At 43.4% G+C, this 27,199-nt stretch overlaps 1 protein-coding gene across 1 annotated transcript in view; it reads right to left on the minus strand.

Annotated features, from left to right (window-relative positions):
* Positions 1-1,621: 1,621 nt before the first annotated feature.
* The window catches only part of CHMP4B (charged multivesicular body protein 4B), a 29,330-nt gene continuing 3,752 nt past the window's right edge, over positions 1,622-27,199 (minus strand). Inside the window, exons 2-5 of the mRNA XM_071447087.1 lie at positions 7,247-7,424; positions 6,440-6,554; positions 5,806-5,932; positions 1,622-2,445 (exon numbers count right to left, since the gene is read on the minus strand). Of these exons, the coding sequence (XP_071303188.1) occupies positions 2,378-2,445; positions 5,806-5,932; positions 6,440-6,554; positions 7,247-7,424 (488 nt within the window). The 3' untranslated portion in view covers positions 1,622-2,377. The remainder of the gene's footprint in view (positions 2,446-5,805; positions 5,933-6,439; positions 6,555-7,246; positions 7,425-27,199) is intronic.

The raw sequence follows: 27,199 nt of genomic DNA on the forward strand, positions 1-27,199 counted from the left end.
ACACCTCCACAAGAAAACACTGGCACAGCTGCACTTGAGTTGCTGGGGCCAAGTGAATTGAGCAGAGTTTCCCAGCAGGAACTGGAGTGGCTTTGCCAGGAAAAGGGACTGAGTGGCACCCACTGAAAGTGCTGGCAGGCACAGCTGCTCCCTCCTGCACTGCCCCAAGGTGCTCTGGACAGGGAAGTTCTTCCCTCAGAACCTCTGAGCAAGGCAGAAAATGGTCCCTGGAAACATCCAGCTGTTCACTAAGGCAGGGATAAGGAATTCAGGGATACCCAAAGCAGAAAGGTGCTCAGTCCTCAGACATACTGTGGAACTGAAGGAATAAGAACCACCCCAGCAGTGATGAAAAGGATGAAGAAAGAAGAGGCTGTAGGGGCTGAGGTTGTCATCCCTCAGAGTAACCAGGACACCCAACACACACTCTGTATCTCCCCTGTGCTTGGGTACAGCTGAGTGAACAGCTAAGCTTAAAAATGAAATGTTAGAGGGACAGCTTAGTGCCTTATAGTTAACCAGTCCCTGAACAAGTACTAAAAAAAATACTTAAGAATTGAAATATATAAGAAAGCTTTTACAAAAAGTAACTAAACAAAACCATCGAGTTGAATCAAGTACCATATTAACACTTGTTAACTTTACTTTTGCAATACAGATAAACCTATAAATCAATCAAAAAGGAATGTTTAAGTTACTTTAACCAAGTCATCAAACTCAGACACCCTATGTTTAACCAATTCAAAGCCAGACCAACCTCTTTAGGACCTGCTTAGTCAGTGTACCAGAGCCAACCAAGGAGTGGCCAATACCCAATGGTAACAATTATTAGGATAAAGCTGCCAATGAGAGAAATCCCATCACCAATGCCAGGGGCATCACTGGCCCCTGTCTGGCTGCCAGGGCTGCCTCTGCCATCCCCAGCACTGCACAGCATGAATGGTGCTGATGGGGCTGGGCTTTCCCCTCCCAGCTCCACCTGAATGCTCCTCTTGGGACATTTCACTGCATTTGAGATGCTCCCTGGAACTGCCAGAATAAAACAGAGCTGCTTTAACAACATCTCTTAGCACAGTGCACAGTAGAGGTGATTTCCATGATGAAAAACAAAGCCAAGGGCCCAAGCTCTGTCCCTAAACCTCTTGCTTTGAACTTAATTCTAACACCCTAATTCTTAACACCCTAATTCAGCTGATTTCTCCTTGGAGTGGGGATTTTCACACAGAACAGAATCCCAGGATCACTGAGGTTGGAAAAGATCTCCAAAATCACTGAGCCCAACGTGTGACTGATCCCCACCTTGTGACCAGCCCACAGCACTTGTTCACATCCAGCTGTTCCTTGAGTCTCTCCAGGGATGGGGACTCCACCACTTTCCTGGGCAGCCCCTTCCAAAGCCTGACAACCCCTTCCATGAAGAAAGAAATTCCTCCTGATGTCCAACCTGAACCTCCCTGGGCACAGCTTGAGGTTCTCACCTCTTGTTCCCTGGGAGCAGAGCCCAGCCATAGCTCAGCAGGCTTTAGAGTGGATGTCCCTCCTGCAGAAAGAGGCCAAACTCCACCTAAAGCACAGCCAGAGCACCTAAACAGGACACAGAATTGACCACAGCAGCCACAGGTGAAAATTAATCGAGATATTTAATACAGTGCAATCCATAGTAGTTTCTTAATTAAAATAATTGTGTGCATGTATCTGAATGGGTTATCAATTATCACAAAAAAGCAATAAACATTGTAGTGCTGTGTAGAAAAATGTACAACAGAACTTGAAACCTTCCCTACTTCCAAGAGGGTGTGGATCAACTGCAGATCATTCTCAGCAATTAAAATGGGCACAGTGACTACGTCATTGCAGTGACAGACACAGGGCTGGCACACAGCAGTCAAGGGATATAAATAGACCTGGCAAAGAACTAAAAACCTAAAGCATTCTTGCACCTAAAACACAATAAAGAAGCCAATGGGGGCTTACGACTTTTCCTGGTTTTTAAATGCCTTACAAGACTCCTAGACACACTTAAACTGACTTAAAATTACAGAGTGTTTTGCAGCTTATTTCAATTCAATATATGGCCCAAATTGAAGATGAAGATCCAGCAGTGGCAGGAGCACAGTCCCAAAGCTGAGTGTTTGATTTTGCAAATACCTTTTCTACAGAAATTCAACCGTATCGACAGCAGGCAATTCCCCTGCTCCCCCTTCTCTCCTCTGGGCAGACTTTTTTCCATGCTATGCAGAAAACAGCAATGCAGTTCCCACTGCTCTGGGTTAAATGAAAGATAAAAGACATTTTGCTTATGCTTTCTCCTCAACAAAACACATTTGCACCCAGAATAGGTAACCAAAGTCTTTTTTCCAGCCAGGAGCTGCTGTGGTTACATGGTTCCTGCCCAAGCTTCCAGCTCTTTCATGTCATCATCCTCTTCTTCCTCTTTCTTCTTGGCTGCAAAAGCACAAAAGAGAACAAGTGAGTGGGAATCCTGACAGAGCCCTCTGTGCCAGTGACAAACCAGTAAATGAAGCACCTAAGGCAAGCTGTGGACAAAAAATACATAAAATCTTTTTGTACTGAAGTAAAAAGTGCTTTGCTGAAAGAGTCAGCATGGGCTAAACTTCCTGAGTGGAAAAAAACAACAGCTCCCACAGGAAGAAGGCAGTGGGCATGAAAGTTCAAGTGTAATATTTTCCCAACATTTCCAAGCCTCTTTCAGAGGGATGCAGCAGCTTCTTACAGAAATTCATCTGATGTCTCCAGTATGAATCCAAATGAAAGTCCTTGTTCCATCACTGAGTACTGTGAATGCAAGAAATGAGGTGTTTGGGTCAGGTACAGAATGTGGAGGGGCTGGAGAGCCCTGGGAACATCCCACTCCCCTCTCCTGTGCTCCCTGGATGTGGATGGGAGGGAGCAGCCTGGACACTGCCCTCTCCTCCTTCCTGGTTGTTCCAGGGCAGAAAATGCTGCTCTTTGTTAGAACCTGACAAATTCACTTTCCATTAACACAGCAAAAAAGGTATGAACCCACAAATAGCTGCAATAATTCTGGAAAATGTAAAAAAAAAAAAAAAACAAAACCAAAAAGTGAAACAATTCCTGGTCCAAGTGGTGTGTGTCATTCCAAAAGAAATGTTTACATCAGGAAAACTGAGCCAGCTCCAAGCTCCAGACCCCTCATCTGTACCAGGCTGGAATTTGGTTTTCTATATGAAGCTCCTCCAGGCTCCATTAAACAAAACCAGCTTCTGCCTGAATTCCTCCTGACACCACCAAGAACAAAATTCCTCACTCAGGCTGATCTGATTAAAGCCAAAGTCCAGACTGCCCCTGAGAAGTGAAAAAGCAGGAAAGCTCGTGGTAATCTCCCCTTCAATGGATAAAAAGGAGGTAACAGAGTCAGCTCTTCCTCAAAAGACACATTATTACTCCCAAAAAGACAATTACACATGAACCTGAACCATTAGGGGCAGTATTCCCTTTGGAGGTCTGACCATGGCAATCACAAGCAAACTTTTAATCCCAGTGTTAAGTCAGTTTTAAGTGAAAAAAAAATTAGGTTCAAAAAATAAACCCACACAAAATCCCCACCTAACACCATCCCAGAATCCCAATTTTTTTCAAGTGCCAGCCTTGGAGGCAGCTTTATTGAAGCAAAAAGTGCCACTTAAATACATTCATGGAATTCATGGAATTCTCATTTCCATCCAAAAGCAGCTTAGCATAAATCCTGTGAAACACTGAGCTTTATGCTTGCAGTTTTTACTACCAAACTTGTACACAATTTGTATTATTTTAGGGACTTTGCCTAAGTTTTAAGGTGTGTAGCTCCTTAAATATATCCACAATTGCAACACCTCTTACTTGTGTGCAGCCACAAAATGCAAAGAGTAGATCTGGGTCCAGACATTGTGTTTTAAGACTATTTAGAGAACAAACCTCATTAAACCAGCCAGGCAATAAAAAGGCAATGCACTGGTTCATTTCATCTATTTCTCCTGAATTTGATAAAGTCTCAGATTTCAGATACTCTGCTAGAACTCCCTCCCCTCTCATCAACTCTGGTCAGCAGCTCTGCCTGGTAAAACACAACCAGGAGCACACAAAATCAGTGGTGTCAGAATAAGGAACACACAGAGTCAGTGGTGGCAGAATAAAACCAGAGGAACACACAAAATCAGTGGTGGCAGAATAAGGAACACACAAAATCAGTGGTGGCAGAATAAAACCAGAGTAACACACAAAATCAGTGGTGGCAGAATAAGGAACACACAGAGTCAATGGTGTCAGAATAAAACCAGAGGAACACACAAAGTCAATGGTGTCAGAATAAGGAACACACAAAGTCAATGGTGTCAGAATAAGGAACACACAAAATCAGTGGTGTCAGAATAAAACCAGAGGAACACACAAAATCAGTGGGTGTCAGAAAAAAACCAGAGGAACACACAAAGTCAGTGGTGTCAGAATAAAACCAGAGGAACACACAAAATCAGTGGTGTCAGAATAAGGAACACACAAAATCAGTGGTGGCAGAATAAGGAACACACAGAGTCAGTGGTGTCAGAATAAAAACAGAGGAACACACAGAGTCAGTGGTGTCAGAATAAAACCAGAGGAACACACAGAGTCAATGGTGTCAGAATAAAACCAGAGTTACACACAAAATCAGTGGTGTCAGAATAAGGAACACACAAAATCAGTGGTGTCAGAATAAAACCAGAGGAACACACAGAGTCAGTGGTGTCAGAATAAAACCAGAGGAACACACAGAGTCAGTGGTGTCAGAATAAAACCAGAGGAACACCAGGAGCAGTGGCACAAAGCAGAACCTGCTCAGGCAGTGCTGCTGCTTCCCACACCCATCCAAGCAGGATAATTACAGATACACTGACCAACTGGCATTATTTGCATCCACTGCTTTTTTGGAGTTTTTTTCCTGTTCCAAGTAAGGACATGGAACAGAGCTGCAAAGTCTGTAAGTTATTCATCATAGTCAGGCAGATTCAGCAAAATGGGCTTGTAAAAGCTTCATATCCCATTAGTGCTGCCAGAGGTGTCCCAGCTCAGCTGAATTCCATGGGGAATGTTCATGCAAGAGGGACCAGTTCAGATTTAAGAGCAGCTTTGAACCCTCTGTGTAAATACACTTCTTGTTCATCCTTCAGGGAAAATGCTCACATCACCTAAAATTCCCTGGGTATGTGTGCTCTAGGATTGGGATGACCCTGACTTTGGGGCTGCCTGCTTTGGGTACTGCAGAGGAGCCCCCAGCCTCACCAAAGAGGGGACCCCAAAGAAAGATCCCCCAAAGGCCAGAAAAGCAGGGATCAAATTAAAACCCAAAGGAAACATGGATCCATGGGGAAATGTGAACCTGCCTGGGACTGGATGACCCTGGAGGTCTTTTCCATCTGCAATGATTTTATGAGTTAATTCACACTGCCCTCCCTTTTACCACCTCAGGGTGTCTTATCAAGATTTTTTCCTTGTTGGCCCAGCAGTACCTGGAAAAAGGCTCCTTCTTCCACACCTCCACTGCACCCTGAGCATCATCCAGAGTACCTGGAAAAGCTGGAGCAGAAAACAGCTGCTCCTGTGACAGAGAGTGATTTTTGTGCTGCTTCTGAAAGGCAGGTGCCCCTCACAGAGAAATGGCGATCACTGGGTGTGATTTGGGATTCAGAAAGCAATTCCAAGCAAAATGTCTGTGCTGCCTGCAGCCAGATCTCCCAAATGCAAGGAGCAGGCAGATGAATAAGCACACTTTTAATGATGCAGGATGTTGCAGTAAAGGTTGATCCATACCTGGCTTGGAGGGTATTGATATTGAGGGCACATTTGGTAGTGGTACTGTCTCGGGACCACTGATTTCCAGCAAGTTTTTGTCTAGTTCTTCTTGTTCTAGTTCCTCTAGCTCTGCCATGAGTTCATCCTAGGATTTCAAGGAGAAAAAAGAAGGAACTTTAAGTTATATTTATGAGCAATCAGATATAGCTGATCATATTATTAAAGAAAAGAGCACAAATGCACAGGGTCAGCGCAAAGTGAGGAGATGAGGAGTCTGATTCTGATGGGATTCCTGTACTTCATCTCTTGGAGGGAAAGCAGAGGAGGGAAGGAGAAATCCAAGTCCAAATATTCCAAGGTCAGGTCATCCAGACCATTCTGAGCAAAAAGTCCAGGTTACAGCCAGAAACAACTGCAAGAGAGATTTCAGAGCCCAGGCCTGCAGCCAGGCACACACAACGTGCAGATTTCCAGAGAAAGATCCTGGGGACACAGAATTCCTGCAGGCATTTCAAAGCCTTCACAAGAAGATGTGGTGCTCAGGGTTGGTGATGGGGCTGGCAGTGCTGGGCAGTGCTGGACTCCCTGATCTTCCCAACCCAGAGGATTCCATCACTCACTGGTACAAAGGGAAGCAAATTAAAAGCCATACCTCATCAAATTCCTCCCCAAATCCTACTGGCTTGGAGATGGCTGTAGAGATCTCATCTGCCAGCTCTTGCTGTTCTGCAATGTCCTGCATTAATTCATCTACTTTATCAATGTCCCTGGAAAAGAAAGGAAAGAATTCAGTATCAGCAGGCACCTTCCCAATCAACACTGCATTTCCTGCCTTCTGTAGAAATGCCCCACCACGGTGACATTTCCAAGGCCCTTTCCCAAAATACACTTTGCATGCAAGTCTGGGTTTTATCCCCCTGGTTTCAACACAATTAGAGATGTATTTTTAACTCTTCCTGCAAACCTAGCTCCCAGCAGTTATACAGACACCAGGGAGAGCTGCTGTTCTGCACCACTGATATTAATAATAACTTGCTCTCTTCCCTGATTCAGCATTATTACATCCACAATATTTGCTTGTGGAGTAAGCACAACATTCCCATAATGCACTTTTACCTTTAATTATTGCTACATACACCAACTCCACTGAAGAAAAACAAATTTTAAGACCCCCCCTTGAGGCTTAAAATTCTTGCTGTTACAAGATGGATCTGTAACTGCTGCAGGCTCCCATTTTCTTTAGACCACACTGGTGCTACCCAGCTTTTGGATAAATATAGAAAATAAAACAGCAGTAAACTGAGGAAGCATCATATTTGTGTGTTTTGTCCAATTTCAGTTTTAAGTCAGAGCCTTTCACAAGGTATTGCTGCTCCAGCTGCACCTTTGGTTTGGAACAGCAGATGTGACAAATGCCAAACGACAGATCCCGTGGGAAATGCAGGAGGGAGTGACTTACATGTTGTCATGAGCAGCTTTCATGGCCTTAGCAGCAAACCCCATGTTCTTGAGCACTTCAGTGTTGGTGTTGGCATTCTCCAGGGCTTCCCTCTGGAATTCAATTGTTGATAACGTGCCATCTATCTGTGCCAGCTGCTTCTCATACCTCTTCTTGCGCTTCAGGGCCTGCAGGGCAGCTGCACAGCAAAGGACAGGGTGGCACTGGTGAGCTGTGTGCCCACTCACACTTTGCACCAAGTGCCACTCAGCACAGGGAGACATTTAGCATGTTCTGCTGTTTGCTGCCTACAGAGATCACCTGTGCTGCCCAACCCTTGATTTGCCATCCTTCATGGGTGGCACAGAGGTGGCTGCTGCCCTGTGGCTGTCACCTGTCCCTGCAGGATGCCAGCCCAGACTCACTCCTGACACACCACAGTAAGGTTAGGCCTGAGTCTTTTCTCTTTGGGTGTGTGTGGCAGCCATCTTGACATCTTCAGTGTCATGCTTTTGATAAGCTACAAGAAAGTAAAATTTGGTGGGTGATTGGTTGATGATTCATCATCATGGTTTGTATTTTTGTTTGGTTTTTTTGGGGGGGTTAGTTCTGGGGTTAATTCAATGTTTGTTTGGGGGTGGTTGCTACAGCAAACAGAAAGCTTCAATATCCAGGCTCATCCACCAAAACCAGCCTTGTTCACCCTCACCCCATCACAGGAAGGCAGCAGTGCTGGTGCAGCTCCTGCCAGGTGAGCATCTTTGTGCTGCTGCAGATCCCCCCCTCCTGCTGAACCCCTGTTCAAATCCAAGCAGAAATGTTCCCTCAGCTTTGCACTTACATGTGAAATACACATCCTACAATGTTGGTATTTCTGCATGTTCTGTGTTACTCCTCCTAGAAGGTGTTTACCCAACAGCCTGAGCTGGGAGAAGCCTCACTGAAGGTGGTTTGAGCAATTTGCTGTTGTGGGCTGTGCAGGAGGAGCCTCCCCAGCACAGCTCCCACCCCTGGCACCAGTGTAGGAGGACTGGTCCAACCCCAACCTGCTCCACCCAGCCAGGGAGCAGCCAGCAGGTGCCAACAGCCCACAGGCAGCTCTTCCCAAGGCACCTGGGCAGAAACCATGGCCATGGCCATTCCTGAGACAGACAGGTGTGAAAAACACGTTCACACTCTTGGAAAAATTTAAGAAGTTTAACAAAGAACTTTAAAAAAGTTTAAAGAAGTTTAATAGGAGATAAAGATTATAAAGCAAAGATTATTAGAGTCAGGTGTGTCCTGCACTCAGCTAAGAGCACATTTGCTATTTTGGAAACACTCTTTATATCCTATTTTTACCGCATTAGTTTGTTACAGATTTGTAAACAATTATGCATAGTAAACTTTCTTCAAATTAGTTTACATATTCTAAGAAGTGTTTAGTATGGTCCTGTTTCAGATTTGTTTCTTTGGAGCATGTGTATTCTTTGGCTGTGGTTTTAGTCTATTCTTATTATAACTTTTATTTTGGGCTTTGGTCCATATTGTCTTTAGATGGTGAGTGTTGATACTTGGTATATCTGTAGTAGGTGTCTTCTTCATATGTTTATTGGATGTTATCTAAGTAGGTATTTTAACATAAGCATACTTTTATCAGCTATTTCACTACTATGTCTAAGCTTAGTTATCAACATCAATAAAAATGATATCTTTATAGCAAAGTTACTTTAACACCACACATATAAAATCCATTTTAATACTTGTGAAAAGCCAATATTCTAATATGTATGTATAACCCAGGGAACACCAACCACCTTTACACAGAGCTGTACAAGATGAGCTCAATGCCACAGCCCTGGCAGTGCCCAAGGCCAGGCTGGGCAGGGCTCAGAGCAACAAACACCTGGTGGCACTGGGAGTTTGGCACAAGCACAGCCTCCCTGCATGGCACTGCCCTGTCCCCCTGCATGGCACTGCCCTGTCCTCCCTGCATGGCACTGCCCTGTCCCCCCTGCATGGCATTGCCCTGTTCCCCTGCATGGCACTGCCCTGTCCTCCCTGCATGGCACTGCCTTGTCCTTCCTGCATGGCACTGCCCTGTCCCCCTGCATGTCACTGCCCTGTCCTCCCTGCATGGCACTGCCTTGTCCTCTGCCCTGCCCTCCCTGCATGGCACTGCCTTGTCCTCTGCCCTGCCCTCCCTGCATGACACTGCCCTGTCCTCCCTGCATGTCACTGCCCTGTCCCCCCGGCATGGCACTGCCCTGCCCTCTCCAGGACAGCCCTGTCCTCCCTGCATGGCACTGCCTTGTTCTCCCTGCATGGCACTGCCCTGTCCTCTGCCCTGTCCCCCCTGCATGGCACTGCCCTGCCCTCCCTGCATGGCACTGCCCTGTCCTCCCTGCATGGCACTGCCCTGTCCTCCCTGCATGGCACTGCCCTGTCCCCCCTGCATGGCACTGCCCTGTCCTCCCTGCATGGCACTGCCCTGTCCCCCTGCATGGCACTGCCCTGTCCTCTGCCCTGTCCCCCTGCATGGCACTGCCCTGTCCCCCTGCATGGCACTGCCTTGTTCTCCCTGCATGGCACTGCCCTGTCCCCCTGCATGGCACTGCCCTGTCCCTCCTACATAGCACTGCCCTGCCCTCTCCAGGACAGCCCTGCTCATGCAATACCCTGACCCTTGCCTGGGCCCCAGTGCTGCTCCAGCAGCCTCAGCCACACACAATCTTCATTTCTTCAGTGCTCTGATCTCTCAGAGTCTCACAGCAGAAACCACTTCATGTCACACACGACTGGCTCTGCTAAAAAACAGGCTTGGCCCTCCCAAATCTCAGTCACACACACCAGGAATGGTGGCAAATAAAAGCTTTAAGTCTTTGCATCTCTGAGAGAGATGCTTTCCTGCTTTCAGAGCAGGAAACAAGGAGTAGGAAATCCTGACATGTAACAGCTTCCCTTACCTCCCCCTGCAGAGGGCTGCTAACTCAGGGATGTGATGAATAAATTTATAAAGTGGCTGCTGATGGAGCCCACAGGCACCCCAGGTGAGATGCTGACAGTCCTGCAAGGTAAAGTCCCAAACAGAGCTCCAGCTCTGTAACTGGTTAGGAATATGCTGTATTTGGTTCTTTTCAAATTAACTAATGTGTTAGAGAACAAAAAAAGCACATTTTTATGGGAAGGCCCAGCTAAGGATGCCAAGTACACAAAGCAGGATTGTTGCTGTCGAGGCAGTCACGACACAAAGCAGAGACTACCAGCAGTCTTAGTTGGCAACTTTTTATTATTGAATATGGTTGACTTTTATACACTTTCTAATTGTTTATGCTTCTTCTATCTTTACTATTAGCTACAATAAGACAACATAATACTGTTAGTGAGAAGTTATAGTAACTTCAACTAACTTTCTAAAAATGCTTCATCTAGCTGCAAAATTCTCTTATCTTTCTTCTCTCAGTCTCTTTAGTTACAGCCTTAGAAAGAGCTCCTTATCAGCTTCTTCTTACTTCTCAGCTTCTTCTCGCTCCTTTAGCTAACAAGCCTGCTGTTAGCCCTATCCACACAGGATTATTTAGGAGAAGCCACTACAAACAGCTCAACTGCTGCAAGAGAAGCCAAGGACCCAAACCAAAGCACTCACAAACAGTGAGTGCAACACAATCAGTGCCTCTGCACTGCCTCTCTCTCCAGTGGCCAGGGAATCTGCCCAGTTTTGAGCCAGTCCAGCATTTCTGGGTGTGACAGGACTGAGAACAGGGGGTTTGCAAAGGCCAATGTTTGATCTGCAGAATGAGGCACAACACAAACATCCCAAACGTTCCAGCTTTGGGCCAGATCATCAAGTGATGAGCAACACATTGCTGGGATATTTAGGCTGCTTCATTCTGCACTAATGGTTGCATTAAGGATATAGGAAGTTTTCTTACTCAGAAAGATTTAAAACCTGTTAATAGCTGTGTTTATATAGTGACAGATGCTGGGGAAATGTCCCACAACAAGGGGATGTGAGAATTTTGTGCCTCATAGAGAATTACCAGCAAAACCAGAGATTTTTAAGCATTATATAACATTATACAAAGCCAAGTGCCACAATTTCTGTACAGCTCTCCACTCCAGCTTCCACTGAGAACAACTGGAGTTTGTCTGCATTTCATGCAGTGTTTAAAAGCAGCTGCTCAGACACCAACACTGCAGCATCACTGTGAGTGATCACAGGATCTTATCAGGATCACAAGTTCTTATCAGGATTGTTGGGAAACCCTGTCCCTCCCATTGCCACCCACACCTCTTGTGCACCACAACTGCCCTAAACTGCACATGATTTGTGGTATTTTCTGTTTGCCACCCCTTCAGACCAAGAAAAATTCTTATTTTCTCCTCCCTAAGGCCAAAGATCAGGAACCTACTGAAATCTTATGAATTGCCAGAGGTAACATGTTTCTGTCAAGTTTTTATTAAAGTCAAAGCTATAAAAACTAAATCAGAAATAACTAAAAGTCTTGGAACCTGGTTGCTGAGAATTTCAGCCTTTCTGTGCTGACAGGCACTGACCTTCAAGAGAACACTGCATTTGACCTGAAACCATAGAGAAAGTTTCCAAAATTAAATAATAGAACTAAGATTATGAGTGGGTAGCTTGAATAGAAGTGTGTAATATCACATAGTAGAAAAATTAAAAGTTTCAAGTTTTAGAATATAGTAATATATATAAAACAAGACAGAAGTTTTAGGGTAGAGCCTAGTGCTTCTTTACCTTCTTCTTCACCTTCTTCTGCATAAATTTGAGTAGTATTATGTAATTAAATTTTAAAAAATCCACATTGCAAGCCGCAAATAATTATTAAGTTAAAAGTAAAATTATTTTAAGTGCCATTTCTTAAATAAAGTTTATCCTTAAAAGACCTTCTAGAGACATACCTCTCCATTTTGAACTTAACTACAAAACTCACTATTTATAAGACTATAATATAAATAAGAACTAAGAAATATCTAAGTCCAAACAAAAAATACATTTAATCCCAACCTTAACAAAAAAAAAAAAAAAACAAACAAGCCATTAAATAAGCACCAGAGACAGTGGGGTACAAATGTCCTGTAGCATTTTTAACTTATTAGAATTAAGCACTACAAAACTCACTATTTATAAGACTATAATATAAATAAGAACTAAGAAATATCTAAGTCCAAACAAAAAATACATTTAATCCCAACCTTAACCAAAAAAAAAAACCAAACAAGCCATTAAATAAGCACCAGAGACAGTGGGGTACAAATGTCCTGTAGCATTTTTAACTTATTAGAATTAAGCGCTACAAAACTCACAACTTATAAGACTGTAATATAAATAAAAACGAATAAACATCCAAGTCCAAACAAAAAAATACATTTAATCCCAATCTTAACAAAAAAACAAACAAACCAACCATTAAATAAGCACCAGAGACAGTGGGGTACAAATGGCCTAGCACTGTGCCATGCAAGAGTTGGGTGTGTCTGAATTCGGGGTGGGACAGGGCCTCCCTGTGCCCTCCTCCCAGGCTGCTATCACATCCCACAGCCACGGCAGAGGCTCTGCTCAGCACCCACACCCCAAACGATGCCTTTACTGCTGCCAAGGCACTAATTAGAGGCAGAAATGCAGTTTACAGCCAGCTTGAATTGCTGTGGAGCTGCTTCAGCAGGACCTGTAACCATACAGGAGGTTAAGAACATTCATCCCTGGCCAGCCAGAGTGCACTGATGCCCCAGAACGTGCTGTACAGATCACCCAGCAGAGTGTTCTAGAAACAGCTGATCCCAGCAGTCCAGCAGTGGGACACACTCCTTATCTTGCACCCAAAAGCCTTGCAGGGTTTCCAGGGCCAGCCTCTCCCAGCAGCTCCTGCACAGGGCCTGAGATGCAGAGTCCAGCTGGGCCGAACTCCCCTGGAATATCCTGGGACATAAAAACCAGCACCATGGAGCACACAAAAGCTGACTCTGCTGCTACCCAACAATGCTGCTTTTACAAAACACAGGAGGAAAAGGTTTGTTCATCACTATAAAGCAAGCTGCAATGATAATTTCATACCTTGGGTTCCCCAAAAAGCTCTTGTGCCACAGCTCAGTGGCTGAAGTCAATCTGGAATATCTCCCTGACATAAAAACCAGGACCATGAGGACCATGGAGCACACAAAAGCTGACTCTGCTACTACCCAACAATGCTGCTTTGACAAAACACAGGAGTAAAAGGTTTGTTCATCACTATAAAGCAAGCTGCAATGATAATTTCATACCTTGAATTCCCTAAAAAGCTCTTGTGCCACAGCTCAAAGGCTGAACTCACTCTGGAAAATCCCCCTGACATAAAAATCAGGATCATGAGGACCATGGAGCACACAAAACCTTACTCTGCTAACACCCAACAACACTTGCTTTTACTACACAGGAGTAAAAGGTTTGTTCATCACTATAAAGCAGACTGCAATGATAATTTTATACTCTGGGTTCCCCAACAGCTCTTGTGCCACAGCTCAATGGCTGAACTCACTCTGGAAAATCCCCCTGACATAAAAACCAGGACCATGGAGCATCCAAAAGCTGACTCTGCTACCACCCAACAATGCTGCTTTGACAAAACACAGGAGGAAAAGGTTTGTTCATCACTATAAAGCAAACTGCAATGATAATTTCATACCTTGAGTTCCTTAAAAAGCTCTTGTGCCACAGCTCAGTGGCTGAACTCACTCTGGAATATCCTTCTGACATAAAAACCAGGACCATGGAGTACACAAAAACTTACTCTGCTAACACCCAACAACACTTGCTTTTACTACACAGGAGTAAAAGATTTGTTCATCATTATAAAGCAAACTGCAATGATAATTTTATACTCTGGGTTCCCCAAAAAGCTCTTCTGCCACAGCTCAAAGGCTGAACTCACTCTGGAATATCCCCCTGACATAAAAATCAGGACCATGAGGACCATGGAGCACACAAAAACTTACTCTGCTACCACCTAACAACACTTGCTTTTACTACACAGGAGTAAAAGGTTTGTTCATCACTATAAAGCAAACTGCAATGATAATTTTATACTCTGGGTTCCCCAAAAAGCTCTTGTGCCACAGCTCAGTGGCTGAACTCACTCTGGAAAATCCCCCTGACATAAAAATCAGGACCATGGAGCACACAAAAACTTACTCTGCTACCACCCAACAATGCTGCTTTGACAAAACACAGGAGTAAAAGGTTTGTTCATCACTATAAAGCAGACTGCAATGATAATTTCATACCTTGGGTTCCCCAAAAAGCTCTTCTGCCACAGCTCAATGGCTGAACTCACTCTGGAATATCCCCCTGACATAAAAATCAGGACCATGAGGACCATGGAGCACACAAAAACTTACTCTGCTACCACCCAACAATGCTGCTTTGACAAAACACAGGAGTAAAAGGTTTGTTCATCACTACAGAGCAGACTGTAATGATAACTTCATATCTTGAGTTCCCTAAAAAGCTCTTCTGCCACAGCTCAATGGCTGAACTCACTCTGGAATATCCCCCTGACATAAAAATCAGGACCATGAGGACCATGGAGCACACAAAAACTTACTCTGCTAACACCCAACAACACTTGCTTTTACTACACAGGAGTAAAAGGTTTGTTCATCACTATAAAGCAAACTGCAATGATAATTTTATACTCTGGGTTCCCCAACAGCTCTTGTGCCACAGCTCAGTGGCTGAACTCACTCTGGAAAATCCCCCTGACATAAAACCAGGACCATGAGCACACAAAAGCTGACTCTGCTACCACCCAACAATGCTGCTTTGACAAAACACAGGAGTAAAAGGTTTGTTCATCACTATAAAGCAGACTGCAATGACAAAAAGCAGACTGCAATGATAATTTTATACTCTGGCTTCCCCAAAAAGACTCCCAACAGCTCTTTTTGTGCCACAGCTCAGTGGCTGAACTCACTCTGGAATATCCCCCTGACATAAAAACCAGCTGCTGTGGGAGGGGATTTAACAGCCCTCAATGCCAGCAGAACCATCTGATCATTCCATGGCAGTTTTCACAAGACCAGAACAAGAACCTACCAATAATGAAGGTTTTCCACACCTTCTCCTTACCAGGCACACTGGTGGTTTAACTTGTAAGTCCAATGTGCAGCATGAATCACAAGCACTTAAAAGATCCTCTAAAAAAGCCAATCAGCAGATAACAAACTGTACTTTATCTGAATTATAATAAACCTCTCAGAGAATACATATGACTGAGGGAAATGCAGTTAGATATATTTGTATATAATTATTTTTATAATTGAATTAAAGGTAATATATTTCATACTACCTGGGTGACTTCTGCCATCCATGAGTAGGCTCCAAATGCCCTTTCCCATGTGACATTTTGATATATTAATTGTCTTTATTATCAGCTGTGACAGGGATGTTGGAAGCAATTTTTATTCACAAAGATTAAAATGATTGCCCCACAGAGCCCTGAGCAGTTAAAATGGGCATCAAGAGTTTCTTATCTCTTTTTCATTGGCAAAGGAATTAAAATTTCTCTGTGTTAATGAGCATCAGACTGTGATCTCTGCAGTTCCTTTTTACAGAGAAACTCTCACAAAGAAAACACCACATCCAAGAGAGGAATAAAACTGCAGCTGAGTCCAGTCAGATCTGAGCTGGCTGCTTCAATTTCTTCAATGTAAAACCTGCCTAAAACTACATTCAAAGAACATTTTTCAAGCTTTTTAACACTTACAAACCTATTCCTTCCTCTGCTTTTTGGGGTTTTTTGGAAGATGGTTTGTCCTTGATTGTTGGCTGGTTGAGTTTTTTTTATTTCCAGTCTTTGATTGAACTATAAAATAATGTTTTAATTGTCTATTTCTTTGAATTTCTGTGCTAAATACTATTATAATTGTCTATTTATTTGAATTTCTGTGATAAATACTATTTTAATTGTCTATTTATTTGAATTTCTGTGCTAAATACTATTATAATTGTCTATTTATTTGAATTTCTGTAGTAAATACTATTTTAATTATCTATTTATTTGAATTTCTGTGCTAAATACTATTATAATTGTCTATTTATTTGAATTTCTGTGCTAAATACTGTTTTGTCTATTTATTTGAATTTCTGTGCTAAATACTACTTTAATTGTCTATTTATTTGAATTTCTGTGCTAAATACTATTTTAATTGTCTGTTTATTTGAATTTCTGTGATAAATACTACTTTAATTGTCTATTTATTTGAATTTCTGTGCTAAATACTATTTTAATTGTCTATTTATTTGAATTTCTGTGCTAAATACTATTTTAATTGTCTATTTATTTGAATTTCTGTGATAAATACTATTATAATTGTCTATTTATTTGAATTTCTGTGGTAAATACTATTTTAATTGTCTATTTATTTGAATTTCTGTAGTATCCCCCCCGCTAGAAATTCCAGCAGAAGTTCTGCACCTCCTGTTTGGCCATGGTGATTGCCAAGCCTCCAGGGTGTCACTGGGATGTCACCATGGCAGGTGACACCAGTGAGCAGCAGAACTCTGTCACTGTTTCCAGTCCCTCCTCCTACTGAAGAACAGCCAGGAATGCAAAGAGCAGAGTCACTCAGCCACTCTCCTGCTCTGCCAGCACATCAGTCAGAAAAACACAACTGCTCACCCAGATAATTTCATTTTGTCCTCCAGAAATGCTATCTGTAAGAATTTGATGTATTTTGAATTATTTTAACCCGTGTATAGGCAAATTATTAATATTAAATGAACTGTTCTAAGTCTGAGGATTTTCTTTGCAATATTTACAGCAGTTTGTTAGTCAAATGAGGCAAATATTCACTGTGATAAGCAGCTTGCAGGATAATAAAAATAGAATTTTACTACATGGGAATGCATTCAGAGAGGGAAAACTGACTATGAATGTCAGTGGTTTTGTTAAAAATCAACAGCTCTCCTGCAAATAAATATTCCTTACACACTGGCAGGACAGGCAGTGTTCCTGGGATATTTATGTACACAGCAAAGCTGTGGAATTAATGCTTTTAAATATCATTAGTGGAAAAGAGAAGATCAGCAGATAAAAACCTGGAAGAACAAGGCTTTCTTACATAATTGGAACTTCAAGTTTTGCTGGCAAAAACACATTTCAGCTTGAGAGGAGCAAAGAGCACTGGGAATAGAACTGAGGAATTTCACTGAATTTAAGAAAACACCTGACCAAGTTTCACTGAATTCAAGAATATACCTGAAACAAGTTTGACTGAATTTAAGAATATAACTGACCAAGTTTCACTGAATTTAGGAATATAACTGACCAAGTTTCACTGAATTCAAGAAAACACCTGGCCAAGTTTCACTGAATTTTAGAATACACCTGACCAAGTTTCACTGAATTCAAGAATACACCTGACCAAGTTTCACTGAATTTAGGAATATAACTGACCAAGTTTCATTGAATTCAAGAATACACCTGAAACAAGTTTCATTGAATTTAAGAATACACCTGGCCAACTTTCACTGAATTTAGGAATATAACTGACCAAGTTTCACTGAATTCAAGAAAACACCTGGCCAAGTGTCACTGAATTCAAGAATATAATTGACCAAGTTTCACTGAATTTTAGAATACACCTGAAACAAGTTTCACTGAATTCAAAAATACACCTGACCAAGTTTCACTGAATTTAAGAATACACCTGACCAAGTTTCACTGAATTCAAGAATACACCTGACCAAGTTTCACTGAATTTAGGAATATAACTGACCAAGTTTCATTGAATTCAAGAATACACCTGGCCAAGTGTCACTGAATTCAAAAATACACCTGACCAAGTTTCACTGAATTCAAGAAAACACCTGGCCAAGTGTCACTGAATTCAAAAATACACCTGACCAAGTTCCACTGAATTCAAGAATATAATTGACCAAGTTTCACTGAATTTTAGAATACACCTGAAACAAGTTTCACTGAATTCAAAAATACACCTGACCAAGTTTCACTGAATTTAAGAATACACCTCACCAAGTTTCATTGAATTCAAGAATATAACTGACCGAGTTTCACTGAATTCAAGAATACACCTGACCAATTTTCATTGAATTCAAGAATATAACTGACCAAGTTTCACTGAATTCAAGAATACACCTGACCAAGTTTCACTGAATTCAAAAATACACCTGACCAATTTTCATTGAATTCAAGAATATAACTGACCAAGTTTCACTGAATTCAAGAATACACCTCACCAAGTTTCACTGAATTTAGGAATATAACTGACCAAGTTTCATTGAATTCAAGAATACACCTGAAACAAGTTTCACTGAATTCAAAAATACACCTGACCAAGTGTCACTGAATTCAAAAATACACCTGACCAATTTTCACTGAATTTAAGAATACACCTCACCAAGTTTCACTGAATTCAAAAATACACCTGAAACAATTTTCACTGAATTTAAGAATACACCTGAAACAAGTTTCACTGAATTTAAGAATACACCTCACCAAGTTTCACTGAATTCAAAAATACACCCAACCAAGGTGAAGTGTTGATGATGCCACAGGATTTGTCCCCACACAGTGCAGGTGTTTCCTTCCTCTGTAAAACCCTCCCAAAACTCACACTGACACCTAAAATAGGGGTGTAAATTTTTGTCTAAAATAGAGAGAGAGGCTTCTCCTCCAGGGGTAGACACTACAGTTAATTCTGATTATTCCAACTGAGGGGAAAAACAACTCCACCTCACAGCTAATTCTTGCATTCTCTCTGGCAGAAATGGCAGCAGCCGAGATGCCAGGGCCCAGGGACAGCAGCAATTTGAATATTGAATTTTAATGAATTTAATGAATTTAATATTGAGCATGAGAGAGCTCCAGAGCAGCCTCAGGAAATGATGTGCACCAAATGTCAGCCACACCAAAATCATCAAGAGTGCAGGAGCTGCAGAGGAACTGCCCAAACTGGGGTGCCTTGGCCCCTGAAGCTGCAAACCCAGGCACTAAATAGGATTGAGATAATCAACTTAATAGTGGAAGAGCATTTTGCACATTACTCTGTGCATCCAGCTGGAATTTGCTCTGCAGAAAGCAGCAGCTTTGTTTTTGCTGCTTCTGAAAATCCCATTCCATCTTCCTGGCACTCGCCTGGGCAGCAAATTTCATCAGGAACAACATCCTGGCTGTCCTTGGAATGGGATAAACAAGGAATTGCCTGCAGTGAGGAGCTTTATCCTGGGCAGCAGCTGCTCATCTCTCACTGCTGAGGTCCAGCAAACTGCCTACAGATCTCAAAAAAACCCTAAAAAGAGAATTTAAAGCCATTGACAAGTTATCCCCCAATAACAGATAAATGTGTCTGTGAGCAGATAAAGACTGGTGACTACAGACTGATCAAACTCTGATTTTTGCCTCTGAATAAGAACCTTTGTGCAGATGGCTCCAGGAGCTGTCACACCAGGACTGCCCATGTTGGTTCCATACAGAGGCATCCGGGCCATAGCAAGGATGGCTCATCCCAGGTGAGTCTCAGAACACAAAATGTCAGAGCTCCAAACAGCCAGGTGTGATTTTAAAATCCAAAAAACCTGGTGTGATTTTAAGCTCCAAAAAACCTGGTGTGATTTTAAAGTCCAAGAAACCTGGTGTGATTTTAAGGTCCAAAAAACCTGGTGTGATTTTAAAGTCCAAAATACCCAGTGTGATTTTAAGGCCCTAACAACCAGGTGTGATTTTAAGCTCCAAAAAATCAGGTGTGATTTTAAGATCCAAACAGCCAGGTATGATTTTAAAATCAAAAAAAAATGGTGTGATTTTAAAGTCCAAAATACCCAATGTGATTTTAAGGCCCTAACAACCAGGTGTGATTTTAAAATCCAAAACACCTGGTGTGATTTTAAGGCCCCAAAAAGCCAGGTGTGATTTTAAGATCCAAAGAGCCAGGTGTGATTTTAAAATCCAAAAACCTGGTGTGATTTTAAGCACTGTGGTGTCCAAGCAGCCAGGTGTGATTTTAAGCTCCAAAGAGCCAGGTGTGATTTTAATGTCCAAACAGCCAGGTGTGATTTTAAAATCAAAAAAACCTGGTGTGATTTTAAGCTCCAAGCAGCCAGGTGTGATTTTAAGCTCCAAAAACCTGGTGTGATTTTAAGGCCCAAAAACCAGGTGTGATTTTAAGCTCCAAAAACCTGGTGTGATTTTAAGCTCCAAACAGCCAGGTGTGATTTTAAAATCAAAGAAAACCTGGTGTGATTTTAAGCTCCAAGCAGCCAGGTGTGACTTTAAGCTCCAAGCAGCCAGGTGTGATTTTAAAATCAAAGAAAACCTGGTGTGATTTTAAGCTCCAAGCAGCCAGGTGTGATTTTAAGGCCCAAAAACCTGGTGTGATTTTAAGCTCCAAGCAGCCAGGTGTGATTTTAAGCTCCAAAAACCTGGTGTGATTTTAAGCTCCAAAAACCAGGTGTGATTTTAAGCTCCAAACAGCCAGGTGTGACTTTAAGGCCCAAAAACCAGGTGTGATTTTAAGCTCCAAGCAGCCAGGTGTGATTTTAAGCTCTAAGTAGCCAGGTGTGATTTTAAGCTCCAAAGAGCCAGGTGTGATTTTAAGGCCCAAAAACCTGGTGTGATTTTAAGGCCCAAAAACCAGGTGTGATTTTAAGCTCCAAAAACCTGGTGTGATTTTAAGCTCCAAACAGCCAGGTGTGATTTTAAAATCAAAGAAAACCTGGTGTGATTTTAAGCTCCAAGCAGCCAGGTGTGACTTTAAGCTCCAAGCAGCCAGGTGTGATTTTAAAATCAAAAAAAAACAGGTGTGACTTTAAGCTCCAAGCAGCCAGGTGTGATTTTAAAATCAAAAAAAACAGGTGTGATTTTAAGCTCCAAGCAGCCAGGTGTGATTTTAAGGCCCAAAAACCAGGTGTGATTTTAAGCTCCAAGCAGCCAGGTGTGACTTTAAGCACTGTGGTGTCCAAGGGACACAGGGGTACCAAAGGATGGTTAGAAATCAATATTTATGATGCTGTGCACAGCAGCAGCTCCTTTCCTGTTGCTCACCTCCTGAGAGCTCTGCTGTCTCAGGATGTGTTCAGCTCTAAAGCCATGATCCACATTTGTCCCTGATGCAGAGCCTGTCTCAGCAGCCTCCTGTGCTTTTCTTTTGGGAAATGTGCACTTTTAGCAGAGAATCATGGGCAGAGTTAAGGCTTGGTCCTTCCCTTATCTTTTTCTGCCTGTTTATTAAATTTCTAATAAAGTTTCCAAACCCTGCCCTCAAAGGAAGGCAACTATTCCCAGCTCAGAGATTGGGACTGATTAAACTACTTCAAAAAAGCAGAGAATACAAAGTTTTTGCCTTTTAAAATACAAGATTACAACTTCCTCTTGAGCAAAGCAGTGCCAGAACATTTAGTCTAGTGTGCAAGAGATGAAACAAAACAAGAAACACTCCTGCTCTAAAAATCTATAAATGTACAGAAGAAAAAGCCCAAAGAGATAAAGAACAAAGCATTTGTAGAGCAGCAGTCAGGGCTGTGATACAGCAACACCCAAACACAAGAGGAAGCAGCACCTTCACACCCCCCTGGCTCAGCCCCTGCACTGCTGATGTTCCACACCCAGGGGTTCCTGCAGCCTTGCAAGTGTGAAAGCAACACACATAAAATTCTTTGGTACACACATAAAATTCTGGTGTGAAATGAGGTAATTATTCAGTATTCAACCAAAGTTTGAACTTTTAGGATGAGAAATGTGTGTTCCCTAAGGTGTCCCTGAGATTCTCACAGCCTGCAAATACTCTTTATGGGTTTTCTCTTTTATTTTGTAGTTGCTGAAGGTACCTTGTTAAAAAGAATGCCAGTGAAAACTCAGAATCCCTGCCAGAAACGCATCAGGTTCAGCTTTGCAGGAAAAGCTCTTAAGTATCTCAAAATGCTGGTTTCTCACAGGAAAAAAAAAAAAAAACCAAAAACCAAACAACCCAGTTCTCTAAGCTGACCAGTGTTTTTGTAATTAATTCACAAACTGAGAAGATCCTACCCTGAAGTGGCACATTTAAGACCTTTTCTTGCTGGGCAATTCAAAGAGTGGCTGCCTGGGAATCCATCAGGCATTTTCCAGCCTTGGACCATTATTATTAGAGCCTTGCCAAGTCTAAAAATTTCATTGATGCTGTCATAATATTTAGCATTTCTCTTAACAGCCTGACTTCCTCAGATGAGATATTTTGGGATGTGAAAAAGCACTTTTTTGGTGAATGCTGAGATTCCAACACTGACTGGGGAGGGGGGGAAAGCTGAGAACACAAACCTTTAGAAAGCCAAAAGTTATAAAGCACATAAGACAACCCATATTTATTTTTATAAAATTTATACTTCTTGACTCAACCTCCAAACACTCCAGAGGCAAAACACTGCAGTGCTGTGTTGAGGCTGAATTGCAGTTTGGAAGGGCAATGCCCTGCTCTGAGGCTGGCATCAGCTCCAAACTCAGCTCCTGCTGATGGGGCTGCCAGGGATGCAGTCCCAAAAAAGCCTTTCTGCCTCTCACTGTCCCCCAGGACAGGGCAGGGGCAGAGCCCACCATGGAGAGCCCCAAGGCACTTTCAGGAGGTAAAATCATTACCTTCCCTGGAGATGCAGTTCCCAGGGAGCCCACAATGAAGCTTTCTATTCATCTGTTTTATTTTATAACCAACCAAAATCACCTCCAAATGTTTGAATACCACTGATTGCTGTCATTCTGCCATTTCTCTTTTCAGTTCCACAACATCTGAGCAAGCTCTGTACACAGAATGCCTAAATCTGGCTGAAATCCTGCCAGGCCATGAGGAGCACACACAGTGTGGATGTTTGGTGACACTTTCACCCCAGCACTGCACATCCCAGGAAATGACACTGATCACATCCCAGACATGTCATACTGGTTATTTGGACACCTCCAAACTTCAGGGGGTTTTCTGTTTGAGCTGTAGATGCAAATTACTACTAACATGCTTAATAGTTAGAAAGTTAGAATTTATCAAAGAGCAGTTCAAAAAATTCAAAACATACAGTGCCTTTTATAAGTGTTTTGAGGGGCTAATTTCCTTCTTTTGTTTTCCAACAATAAAATAATTTTTAATTGTTTAATAACAATTTATACAGTGAAATAAGAAACTTAGAATAAGCCAGAATAAGTAACATGTGTGAAAATAAATTATTATTAGTATCTAAAGTATTGTACTATTACCAAATTCACCGCCACCAGTCAAGAGCTGCAAGACAACAGCTGCCCACAGAATTACCCTGTAACTGTGATAGCTCCTAGAAACTGCTAATTAACAAAGCTTCATCTCAACACTGAACCAGGGGAAGGCACAGCAGAATTTTTCCAACTGGGCTTCCACCTGGAAGGACACCATGGACACAACTGTTGCTGCCTTGGCCACAGCCTGGCACTGAGCTCTTCTGGGTCCCACCACTGCTGGGCCACTTTGGCCACCCCAGTGCCCTTGGGAATGGCCACAAGGAAGGTTCCATGGGACCACAGTGGTTTGGGTTAAAGGGGACTTGAAAGATCACCCAGTGCCACCCCTGCCATGGCAGGGACACCTTCCACTGTCCCAGGCTGCTCCCAGCCCTGTCCAGCCTGGCCTTGGGCACTGCCAGGGATCCAGGGGCAGCCCCAGCTGCTCTGGGCACCTGTGCCAGGGCCTGCCCACCCTCAGAGTGAGGAATTCCTTCCCAATGTCCCACTCTGGCAGTGGGAAGCCATTCCTGGTTATCCTGTCCCTCCATCCCTTGTCCCCAGTCCCTCTCCAGCTCTCCTGGAGCCCCTCTAGGCCCTGGAAGGGGCTCTGGGCTCTCCTCACCTGTCCAGGTGAGCACCCCCAGCTCCAGCCCTTCCTTCAGGATCTGGATCCCTGCTCCAGACTCTGGGGGATGACTGAGAGCAGATCCAAGCTCCTGATCAGCAGCTCTGCTGCAGCCTTGGGCTGTCTCAGGGAGAGGCAAAACCCTGACAAACATTGATGCCTGGCCTGTTCTGGATTCTCCAAGTGCATCCTGTTTGTTTCACACACTTTGTGCCAGGAGTTCCAGTTTGTTCAACACCTGGCTGCAAACATGATGGGAAGTCAAGGATGAGATTGCTCCAGCTTTTAGCTTGGCAAAAATCATCCATTTTTAAGCAGTGACAAGATTTTACTTAAAACCCCACTCACATCCACAGTTTGCTGGCTGAAAAATTCAGGCCACAACCTGCTACCCAAAGTCTCTGGGACAAACATCACATCCCCAAAAACCAGAAATGGCAATGTAATTTTGGGTTTTTGGGAGCAATAAGGGATTGACAGAGAGACCTGAATGATACAAAAGCAAAGCCCAACACATCCCAGTCGAGATAAACTCTCCACAACTCAGCACAAGTCTAAGTAAAAGAGGGTTAAACCAAATTGATGATTTGTATCATCTGCAAATTATAGGTTTTGAATTAGCCTAGGAGCAGGATTCAGTAATTAGGCCTGGAGTTTAATGAGATACTAGAATCCAACATCTAATACATTTGGAGAGAAAAAGTAATAACACAAAGTCAGTAGCTGCAATCATGCCAAGTTTCCCTCCTGACAGGGTACAGGAACAGAGGAAGGATGTATTGCATCAAATACAGTTACCAAATCATTTCAGAATCACGGGGTTTGGGGTTTTTTTTATGTTACTTTTAAAAACAGTTTTTAGAAAGGTGTTTGTGAATCCCACCATTGCTCCCAAACTGTTTTAGACCCGAGTGTCTTGTCTCCAAAAACCCCTGCTAAACATAGGTAGGGTAAAATGCAAAGAAGAAGATCTAATTAAAAAGAGCAATTATCACTTTTCCCAAGGCAGGTGGTGAATGCCCTTCTCATTAACCTCGGGGGAAGATGAAGGACTCAGGCCTGCACTGCCATCAATATTCCTGCACTGAAGCCCTGGGTTATGGAGAAGCACCTGGAACTCAAACATCAATTTCCCATTAAACTGTGACTTAAAACACAGAGAGGGCAGGCTGAGGTGGGCTGGAAGTGCTGCAGGACTCCCTACACAGCACCTGATGCTTCATGGAAACAAAACCAGGGTCCCATTTGGTTCTGAGAGGAGAATCACTTCTGCTGGCAAGCAGGAGCTTTAGGCACACTCCCAAACCTGTCAGAGGCCTCCCACACACTCACAGGGTTTCACCCTCTGAATCCCTGCCTGTGCCCAGAGCTGAGGCTGCACTTCCCCTGCCTCCCTGCCAGCTTTGAAGCACCCAGCCCTGCACACAGCAGCATCCTGGCCCTCCTCAGTGCTGCCACGAGCTCAATAATGAGCCCTGTGTCCCTCAGATGTTAGCACAGGTACTGTGATAACAGAGCTGCCCTCTGAACCGGGATTGCTGCCAGGAGAGGCACAACTGCCCTCCCTCCTCCTTCCCATCAAATTCCTGCTTCCCTCTCCCAGCCAGCTCCAGCATTTGTGTGGTTAAGTGTGGAAAACAACTTTTCTCTCTTTTTTTTTTTTTTTTTTGTAAGAGTTGGGTTTTGTCTGGCTCAGCAAGTTAATCCAAGCCATGGCCTGCCCACACAAACAGCAAGAGCAGCACAGAGGAACAGGCAGGGCCACTCCTGGAGCAGCCTCACTCAGCCAGTGCCAGCTCTGACACCAGGACCCTCCAGCTGCAGGGCAATCACATCAACACAACTTTACCTTTAAAACAGGTAAAGGGATGTAAGCAGTTGATTTCCATTACAAACCATCACCTGAGGCAGCACTGAGAGCCCCAGGTGGGCCCAAAGTCAGGAGTTCAGCCAAGCCCAAGCTCCTGGTTTGTTTGGTTTTGGTGCTGGGTGGAGAACAGGAGTGTTCTCTCTCCAGGAAAAGCCTGAATTATCCAGCAGGAATCCAGCAGTGGGTTTGCATCTATTTTGTGTACTTAGTGCTGGGGAAAAACCTAACACTATATTTATGTACAGTGAAAAGAACAACTGACATCAGGAAAGAAAAACTGCTCGCTAACAGAAACCTGAGCAGAGGGAAAATCCATGGAATGTCACTCTCCTGCTAAAGCCTGAATATATTTTGACACAAAATCGGCTTTTCACCCATTCTACTGTTTGTAGCCCTAGTGTTAACTAACAGACAGGTAAGATCAGTGGCAGGCAGGCAGAAAAATGCATCCACTCAGCCCAGATCTGCACCTGAGTGAGCTGCTTTTAACACTGGCACTCTAAAGCAGCCCTGAGCCTCTCTCCCTCCTGTAATCTTCACACGGAGACACAGCTCGAGCTTCGGGCTGCAGGAGAAACAGACTGTGGAACTGTAATACCCGAGGTAGGCAGAGCTCAAGGCATTAACCCTTTGTTGTCTGTGTGCCTGTGCTATTCCTCGGTGTCCCAGGGTGATGTTATGTTGTTTGTATCCCCATTTGTGTGTTCTGTTCATGCTGGATATCATGTTCTGTGCCTTCACGACTGGCTCTGAAGAGTGAGAGTTTTGTTTTGGTTTTGTTATCAGCCACTCCCCCACGGCTGGTGGGACACACAGACAGGGCAGTGCATGGTGCTGCTTTTGCTTTTGTTTTTTGCTTGGCTTTTTGCTTTGCTCCTGCTTTGGCTCCTGCTCATTCGTTAGTTTAGCTGAGCAGTCCGAATTTTCCTGGACTGTTTCTCCTTTCCCTTTTTTGGAACCACTCAAACCTGCTCCAGACTGGGACCTGGAAACACCGAGAGTTTGCACCTTGTGGCTGCAGCAGCTGCCCCAGCACAGGAGGGACTGAGAACAGAGCGACCACCCCCAGAGAGACTTTCTGAATTTGTCATCTTTGTCAGAGCAGTGACAGAGTGGTGTCACCCGGTATTGTTCATTTTGTGTGCTGGGGGTGCTGTGCCTGTTAAATAAACAGGTTCTTTCCACTTCTCTCCAAGGAATCCTTCCCAAACTGCCTGGGGGCAGGGGCTGTGTGGGTTTGCTTTCTGAAGGGGCCCCTTTGGAGGCTT

Source organism: Agelaius tricolor, unplaced genomic scaffold (genome assembly GCF_023055355.1).
Source record: "Agelaius tricolor isolate 1412-34295 unplaced genomic scaffold, bAgeTri1.0.p SCAF_23, whole genome shotgun sequence".
Taxonomy (NCBI): domain Eukaryota; kingdom Metazoa; phylum Chordata; class Aves; order Passeriformes; family Icteridae; genus Agelaius; species Agelaius tricolor.